At 47.2% G+C, this 9,446-nt stretch overlaps 1 protein-coding gene across 1 annotated transcript in view; it reads right to left on the bottom strand.

Moving 5' to 3' along the window:
* Nucleotides 1-2,629: 2,629 nt before the first annotated feature.
* Nucleotides 2,630-9,446, bottom strand: part of LOC307063662 (forkhead-associated domain-containing protein 1-like) — a gene marked incomplete at both ends in the record, with an annotated part of 101,566 nt that continues 94,749 nt past the window's right edge. The window contains 1 exon segment of the mRNA XM_079719895.1: nucleotides 2,630-2,719. Within this exon segment, the coding sequence (XP_079576021.1) occupies nucleotides 2,630-2,719 (90 nt within the window).

Below are 9,446 nucleotides of genomic sequence, written 5' to 3'. Positions count from 1 at the left end.
CTCTCTGTTGGTGAGGAGAAAACAGAGTAAGCTGGGGGGACCATCACTTCTGGGGGTGGGACTGGAGATGGGAGATGGGTGGGGTGGAAGGAACACTTCTGAAAGACTGGAAGATTCTCCCACGTGCTAGGGAAGGGGTATTTACAAGCCCCCAACCTTACTGTTCCTGTCCTTCCCTGTCAAAACTCGCGTTTATTCATTCATGTGTTCTTTATTTCTACAAACATCACCTGAGTCCCTACAAGGTCAGAGGGTGGCTCCAGTGTTGACCTGGATCAGATCCTTAAGAAAACCCCCCGCACTCCCCATGGGCACGGGGCTGGGGGGATGGAGCGTGTGGAGAAGACATGCAAATGCCAACTATCTCCCCTCACCCCATGTCACCTTTTTCAGATCAACCCCTTGTGTCTGGGAGCAGAACAGCCCCGCTGACTACCTACAGAATGCCTCATTTCCCTGGCAGGAAATGACTGACAAGGTGCCCCAAGACAAACTCAAAATATTCATCTGAGAAAGATGAAAGATGGCAGACTCCACTCTAGTCAATTAGAAGAAGATATAAGAGAGAAAAATCATGGAAATCGATATGGGATGGAATATATGGTAGAGATGCTCCCACATGCCTAGAGGGTCTTAGAAATGCACATTCCCTGGCACGGACCTCAGAGATTCTGATGAAGCAGCTCTGGAGCATGGTTCAGGAATGAATTTGTTGCATTCTTGCAAATTCCTTGTGCATTTGTTAAAAGCTGGGCAAAACCTCAGGACTTATTCAATCCTGCAGTTGGATCGCAGAGCCCTCCCAGCACTTGTCCCTAGAAATCTCTTCCAGGCCCTCAGTCAGCCTGGAAGGTTCTGCCTGGGTTAGTCCCCTTCGACCAGAAAGACCTTAGGAATGTATGAGGAGTGACCACAAAGTCCGGGGCCCTGAGTGGGTAACTTCAGAGGAACAGAGAGGGTCAGGCTCAACTCTCCAGGCACATTTCTGCCTCAGGGCCTTTGCAGTTACTGTTTCTTCTCACTACCATGCACTTCCCCCAGGGATCTCCTTCAGCTCCTTCAGATTTTTACTCAAATATCACCCTATTTAAAATGGTCTTGGAATTCCCTGGCGGGCCAGTGTTTAGGACTCGGTGCTTTCACTGCCCGGTCCGATCCCTGGTCGATCCTGCAAGCCCCATGATGCCACCCAAAAAAACAAAACAAAACAAAAAACACCCCCCCAAAAACATGAATAACAAAACAAACACCTCACTCTATTGCTCTTCCCTTCATCTTACCACTCCTCTAACATGCTATTTATTTAGTTTCCTTCTCTTATTTGTTGTCAGTCTCCCCACTCCCAACTCCCCCCTGCCCCCCAACTTAAGCTCCATGAGGGCAGGGATTTTTTTTCTCTTTTGTTCACTGCTGTATCACCAGTACCTAGAACAGTGCCTGAATGAACGAATGAGTGAATGAACAGGGGCAGCCCTTGCCACCCGCCCACAGCCTTGCCTCCTACTCTTGAGCTGCTGAGCTGAACTGTCCTTACCCCAGGACCTAGGCTTCTGTAGCCTTGGCCCTCCCCAGCCCCACCCCCATCTCCATGCTTGTCTTCAGTGTCATCAACATGAACACAGAACGCAACCCTGCTCACTGCCAGCCAGACCCTACGGAGCCCATCCAGGCCAGCCTGGAGCCGGAGCCGCCCTTGGTCCCCTGATAGGCTTGGGAGAGCATATGTTGCCATTAGTCCATCTCTCGATGAGGAAATACTAAAGGGAGAACAAAGCTGACCTTCAGGCTCACTGGAGCAGAAATTGCCAAATCTTGATTGGATCCTGCCGCTCCCCACAGGATGCCACAGTCATCTCAAAGGGGGTGTGAAAGTCTTAAAACCCAGTTCCATGTCATCCACTTAAATTTCAAAAACAGAAACTAAAATACCCCAATAACTCATGGCTTTGTCATAGCATGTCCTGGGCTGAGTGAGGGTTGTACTTTGCGATGATGGGGTGTTAAAAATACTGCACCTGGGGAATTCCCTGGCGGTCCACTGGTTAGGACTTGGTGCTTTCACTGCCATGGCCCAGGTTCAATCCCTGGTGGGGAAATTAAGATCCCGCAAGCCACAAGGCATGGCCAAAAAAAAAAAAAGAGGTTTCTAGCTTATACGGGCTCCTTGGTGATGCCTGTAATCAATCAATCTTATTGAGCTCTGGGTGGCTACCAAGGCTGTACTGTATCTCCATCAACATCAGGATGCTGGTGTCTGAAAGGCCTGGGTCCAGGTCCCAGCTTTGTCATTCCCAGCTGTCCTCCTAATACTGGAGCGAGTGATGTTAACTCCGGGCTTTCCACCCACAGGGCACTGTCCCAGTCTTTCCTGTGGATCATCTCATTTAATCCTCAGCATAACCTGGGGCAGTAGGTGTGTGTGAAACACCTGGAACAGGGAGCTCTGCAGAGAAGCGCTCAAAAATGTCGTGATGGGTATTATTTCTATCACATCACTCCCACTTGAACAGGAAAATAAGGCTGAAGAGACATGGAGGTATGTGACCAAGGTGACGCAGCCAGAAAAGGATTTGAATCTAGATGACTGTGATGGGACGGTATTTTCCCCGGGGACCACAGGTGACTGGTGTCACAGCCACGAGACACCCATGCTCACCACCTGCTTTCCCTCAGCCCTGAACAATCTGGGCTTCTGGCTGTCCTGAAGTTTTGGCAGTGCCTGCAGCAAGAGGGGGAGGGAGCTGAGGCCAGGAGGGGGTAGCTGGGGCTTGCCAGGGACCTCTCCTGCCACCCACTGGGCTTCTTTCCTGCAGGACCTCTGCCCCATAAAATCTCATTCGGCCACAGTTACCTTCCCTGGGCTGTCCTTGACTGGGAGAGCCCATGCACTGTGCCCCCTCCCCAGATCTGCTTGTTGTCACCTGCATTCCAACAAGAAATGAATGCTGGCCTCCCGCCTGGAAGAGGTAGGGAGCTTGCCCAGCCTTTAAGGGGTAAGAGAGAGCCAGGGAAAGAGCTGGAACAGGAGAAAGGGAGAGTAAAAGAGAGAGAGAGTGCTCGAGGATCAGGAAGTAGCTAAGCTGTTGAGTAGGTGACAGATGGGAGAGCAAAGGGCCACTGGAGGCTCCACAGTCCATTCATAACCTGGTGCGATGGGTTAAGGAAATGCAGCTTTTTATACACACACACACACACACACAAGTTCACAAAAATAAATTCAAACCACAAAATAACAGCTGGTCACTGAGGCCTTCTGCGGCCGTCCTCACCCCCTTCCCCGTCACAAAATGAGAATTCACCCAGGTGATTTCTCAGATAGAGACAAGGCTGGTTGGGGCATTCATCTCTTGCAAATCAGAGCTCTGCCAGGGGGCTTCCCTGGTGGCGCAGTGGTTGGGAGTCTGCCTGCCAATGCAGGGGACGTGGGTTCGAGCCCTTGTCCGGGAGGATCCCACATGCCGCGGAGCAACTAGGCCCGTGAGCCACAACTACTGAGCCTGCGCGTCTGGAGCTTGTGCTCTGCAACAAGAGAGGCCGCGATAGTGAGAGGCCTGTGCACCGCGATGAAGAGTGACCCCCGCTTGCCTCACCTGGAGAAAGCCCTCGCACAGAAACGAAGACCCAACACAGCCAAAAATAAATAAATTAATTAATTAAAAACCATTAAAACAAAAACAAAAAACCACTGTCTCTAAAAAAAAAAAAAAAAAAAACCAGAAATAAAGCTTTGCCAGGGAGGTCAGTCTGTATGTTCTGTTTGAAAACTGCAGTTGAAGGGTGCTGATCCCACCTCTGATCGGCCTGGTTTCGTTTGTTTGTTTGTTTTATTCTGTCTGTACCTCACTTCTCTCACCTGTAAAATGGAGGTAATAGCAGCGTTGACTGTAAAGACCAAATGGGTTAATATGTGTGAAGTACTAAACTGTGCCCGATACCACAGACTCCTTCTGTGAATGTCCGCGTTGCTGTCTGTCTCTTTGCTTGTTTTTGTTGCTTTCTTGATGATGTGGGAGGACAGCACCATCTCAACCCGATCACAGACATCCTGGGGAGAGCTTTGATTTGCATCGTCTCAGTCCCAACCCAGAGCAAACTTGACCTCTGAACACTCGCATATCATCTTGCTTGTTGCACAGGGACCTTTCTGGGTGTGAGTGTCAGAGGCAGGCTGAGCTCCCCTGATCGCTGCTAGAGTGATTCTGAGAATCCAGCTGGTCTCTGTGGGGTGGCACCTGCAGGACAACTCCATAAATTCGACTTGCAGGCATCCAGGCAAATCAACCTCCACTACTACTTTTTTTTGAGATTAACAATGAACCATTATGAATGAGGTGAACCAAACTAGCTAATATTTATTGAGGCTTGTTAGGTACCAGCCGCTATGCCATGCACTGTTTTAATTAATTCTTAGCCCAACCCATTTTACAGAAGCAGGCTCAGAAAAGTCAAGTAAGTTGCCCAGTTACAAATCTTGTAAGTGATAGGTCCAAGATTCAAACCCTGGCTGTTTGACTCCAGCATATTGTCTTTTTTGTAAACTTTTGTTTTGAAAACATAATATACATCTCGAAAACGGCACAACTGATAAGTGTACGCTTGAAGAATTTTCACAAAGTGTATGCACCCACCCTAACCACAACCCAGAACAAGAAGCAGAACATCACCACCCGCCCCCGCCCCTCCGAGAAGACTCCCTGTGCTCACTTCTGGTTACCCGCTCCCGCTTGTCTGACTTCCAATCATAGATTAGTTCTGCTTGGTTTTGAACTTCATGGAAATGGAATCTTACAGATTCCACTTGCTGCCTGGTTTCTTTCACTCAACTATGTGAGTTTCGACCACGTTGTCTGATGTAGCTGTGGTTCATTCATTCTCACTACTGCATTGCATTACACTCTGTTATCTATTCCTGCAGAACAAATTATGGCAAACTTAACGGATCCAAAAAACACACACTTATGTCACAGTTTGTGTGGGTCAGGAATCCGGGCACTGCTTAGCTGGGTTCTCTGCTCAGGGTCTCTCCCAGGCTGCAATGAGGGAGGTGGCCAGGGCTGGGGTCTCATCTGAGGCTCAGCTGAGGAAGGATCCTCTTTCCAGTTCATGTGGTGGTTGGCAGGATACAGTTTCCTGAGGGTTGCTAGTTAGTCTGAGGGCCTCACCTCCTTGCTGGCTGTTAGCCAGAGATCCTGCACTGTTTCTTGCCATGTGGGCCTCTCCATAAGGTGGCTTGCTTCATCAAAGCCAGTGAGAGTCCATAGAGTCTCCAGGCAAGATGGAAGTTACAATCTTCTGTAACATAATCACAGAAATGACATGCCCATCACCTTTGCAGCATCTACTGATTAGAAATAAGGTACAGTCCTGCCTACTCTCAAGGGGAGGGGACACAGAGGTGTGAACACCAGGGATAATTGGGGGCCGTTGTGTATGCCTTTTGGTATGCACATGTGCACATATCTCTTGGGTATATATCTAGGAGTAGAATTTCTGGGTCACACATACATCCGGCTTTACGAGATTCTGCCATATATTTTTCCAAAGTGCAGGTACCAAAGTGCAAGTACCATCTACACTCCCTCAGCAGGCTATGAGCTTCCCAGTTAGAGCACATGCTTTCAATATACTCCTTCCCTCTCTCCTTACAGAAGGGGTGTTTGAGCTGGGGCTCTTTGGGATGACAGGTCCTAATTCTAGCCCCATGTCAGAATCACTGAATTCCCGGGCCACTTCGCCAGACATTCTGATCATTTGAGGGCTCAGATACAAACTGGAAGGTCCACTCCATGAGGCGAGGATCCCTGTATCCTTGGTGCCTGGAGCAGTACCTGGCAGCAGTACCTGGCAAGTACCAGGTAGCTGGCACTCCATAAATGTTTTTTTGATTAAGTGAATGAGTTTAGGAAATATTGTTCAAGAGATGGGCCCCAGGGCAGGTATAAGCTGCTTAAATGGGAAGGAAACTCTGTTGTGTCTGAGGCTGTGTGCATTTTTCTGGGAAGAGGGCTCAGAGCCTCAACCAGGTATTTCCCAAACAAAGGTTAAAGGCTGCTGTGATTGGCTACTGTCTGGCTTAGGTATTTTATCACATGAAGAAAGAACTGGTCCCAGGGTAGGAGGCATGGTAACTGTGGACAAGGTCCCATGGTCCTTAGAAGTAAAAAGCGAGACAGTGCTTGCCTGGGGTGGCTCATAAACTGACACCTTGCTTGTTTTGACCTTTGACCCATGGTAGCTCTTTTGGTACATCTAGCCACTGCCTGGCCTCCTGGGACCCTCCCTGTGTCTGTCTGTTGAACAGAAAATTCCAGAAGGCCTCGGTGACCTGAGTTTCCATCAGGGGCAAGCCAACATGAGCCCTAGCTTTTGAAAAGCCCCTTTCAATCAATAGAAAGGCTCCCAGTTTATCTGGTTTGAGATGACCTCATCCTTTGTCACCTTCTCTCTTGTTTTCTGGAGGTTTCTCACCGTCTTGCTGCTGTCTGCATTCTTTTCTCATATGAACAGTGCACCTATTTTGGGCATTTTGTCGTTGTTGTTTTGGGTCATTCCCGTCACACATTTTTTATATTCCTTTCCAGTCAGATCCACCTCATGCCTCTCTAGACATTTCTTCTCAGGTTTCCTCTGAATCATTTCATTTGGTCTAAATATGTCCAGTGTTTCCTCCTTCCTCACTGCACTCCACATAGACCCTCTCTTTTCCCCGAAACAACTGTTCTCTTCTTTCGAATCCCTTACCCAAATCCTCATCTTTCACCATATTTTCTGACTTCTCCTAAGAACTGATTGTTTTTTGAAACAAGCCTCAAATATCATCCCTTCTAATCTGGGTCTGAATTTGGATCACAGTCAAGAAGCAGGCGAGACAGGAACGTGGCTGGGTAATTAGGATCCTCAGCAGAAGGGCTGAGTGTTCATCGGGGGGATCAGAGGGGCCTGGGGATGGAGGGAGAGGTACCTTCTTCTGCCTCGGGTAGGGCTTAGGGTGGGGTTGTCAGGAAAGCGCTAAGAAAAAAGGAACCATTTGACTTGAGTTCTGAAGGATGAGAAGGATTTCAGGAGATCGAGCAGGGAGAGAAGAGGATGGTCCAAGGAAGGAGCAGTGGGAATGGAGGCTAGAAGATGAGCAATCAGAGAAGCTAGGTACAGTAATACAGAAGGACAGGGGTGGCCAGGTGCTGAGATCGCAAACTGAAGGTCCATGGTCAGCCCTCAGATATGTTTGTCTGGCTTTCCCAGCGTGTTAAAAGACTTTTAACTAGTTGCTGAAGGGAGAGGCCTCTTTCTGTGGAGTGACAGAGAAACCTATTCAAATTGTCTTTAGCATGAATGCAAATTCACTGGTTACCAAAAATGAAAAGTCTAGAGGGAACCTCTGGGTTCAGGCTCAGATGATTTCATGAGGCCTTGGCCTCTCTCCAGCTCTCAGGGATTCTTTGAACCATGTGGATCCAACCTTAGACAAAATCTCTGTGTAATGGTCACCAAAAGGCGGCCGAAGCTCCAGCCCTTACATCTTCTCAGCTTTGAATTCCATAGGGAAGGATAAGAGTCTTTTTCCTAAGCTTCCCCCAATGGCCTCACTGCTTCTCATTTTCTCTGGGTGGGTCACAAGCCCATTTCTGAGCCAATTATTGTGGCCCAGGAGACTGCTCTGATTGGCTGAGCTTGAGCCAACATGCCCATCCCTGCAACCAGAGGTGGAATCAACACCATCTGTGAGAAACTGGACTGAGACTAGGAGAAAGGTGTTGTCCCCAAAGTGGGATCATAACACCATAATATTTTACAAGAGAGGTGAATTGTTATTAGGTGACAAAAACAGGATGTCTACCACAGTAGCCAACATGTACAGATCATTGACATCTGGATTTATGCCTTTCTTTGGGAAAATGGGAATATCTGGCAATACCTGGACTCTCTTCTTTTATATAGATCAACAATCTGCTGAGGCTGAGAAGAGGCTCCCTCTTTACACACAGCCTATGTTCTGCCTGCCCAATGCACTGCTGATATTTCCTCTCTGGCTCCTGGAAGCACTTGAATTTTTATTGCCAGCATAGTTTGATTCTGTAAAGAAATCTGTTTTTCCCACCAGAATGGAAGAGCCAAAAGTACAGGGGTCAAATAGCTCTCCTGTGCTCCCACAAACTCCTGAGGACAAATGCCTGGCCATTTTTGATAGTCTCATTCCTTGCTCATTTTAAAAGCCTTCTTTAAAAAAAATATTGAATACATAGTGATTTTAGAATCTGTTATTTGATAATTCCAACATCTGAAGTCTTTGGGTGGGAGTGGCGGGGGGGTGGTGTCTCAAAGTCTTGTTTGTTGTTTCTGCTTACTCTGGCTCATACTGACTTATTGCTTGGATGTTTAGTAATTTGACTGTGATCTCATTCTTGATTGAACTTAATCTGTGGGAATCCTGAGGGGTCTGATTCCTGGCTGCTTTGCTCTCGGAAGTCTTTTTTGTTTGTTTCAGCTGGATGCCGGGGATGCTAATAACCTCTGAACACTGACATTTATTTCCTCAACTTGGAGTTTTCCCACTGAATACATGGAGTATAAACTTGAGCCCCAGACCCACGTGGTTACAAACCTTCAGGGTGATCCTCATCATCATCAGTATTGTGGCCATTATTAGTTTTCCCCTCCAGAGCCACATTGAAAACTAAAGGTTTTCATAGGCTCCCCTTTCTGAAAGACCAGAAAAAAAACATTTTAAGCCCTCCTCTTGCCAGGGTGTGGAGCATCTTTGAGGGTGCCAGCTTAATACAGGCATCTTAGACTTGGTTAGCTCACTTTGCAAGGCCCAAGGCTTAATCTCCCATTTCCTGCACTTATTAAACGCAAATGGCTTCCTCATTTGCTTATGCTTTGGTTGTAGCTCACTGTGTTTGTGTTGCGTGTCTGTATGTTCCTTTGAGATTGCCTACATAAAAATTGTTTTTTTATTATGGGATTTTGGAAACACACACAAAAGTAGAGAAGAGTGCGATTAACTCCATGTATTCATCATCCAGCTTCAACATTTTCTCAGTGTTCTTTCATTCCTTTTTCTTCCTTTTTGAGTTTTTTTCTAGGTTAATTTAAAGCAAGTTGTGTCATTTCACCCATAAAGACATCCTACCTGAAAGGACTTTTTTTTCCTTTACATTATCCCCGCCTGGACATGATCACAGCTAAAAATACTTATAATCATTCCTGAATATCATCTAATGTTCAGTCCATGCTCACATTTCCTTGATTCTCTCAGAGATATCTTTTTTACTGTTGGTTTGTTAGAATCAGGATCCAGACAAAGTCCACACATGATACTTGGTTGTTATGTCTCTGAAATGTCTTTAATTCTGTAGCAGCAACGCCCTGCCCCTGACCTTTTTTATCCCGCAGCCACTGGTTTGTTGGAGAAACTGGGTCTTTTGTCCTGCAGAACATTCACA

The sequence above is a fragment of the Hyperoodon ampullatus genome, assembly GCF_949752795.1.
Source record: "Hyperoodon ampullatus genome assembly, chromosome: 2".
NCBI lineage: Eukaryota > Metazoa > Chordata > Mammalia > Artiodactyla > Ziphiidae > Hyperoodon > Hyperoodon ampullatus.
The sequence above is the reverse complement of the archived record's forward strand: the minus strand, read 5'-3'. Positions and strand labels throughout refer to the sequence as shown.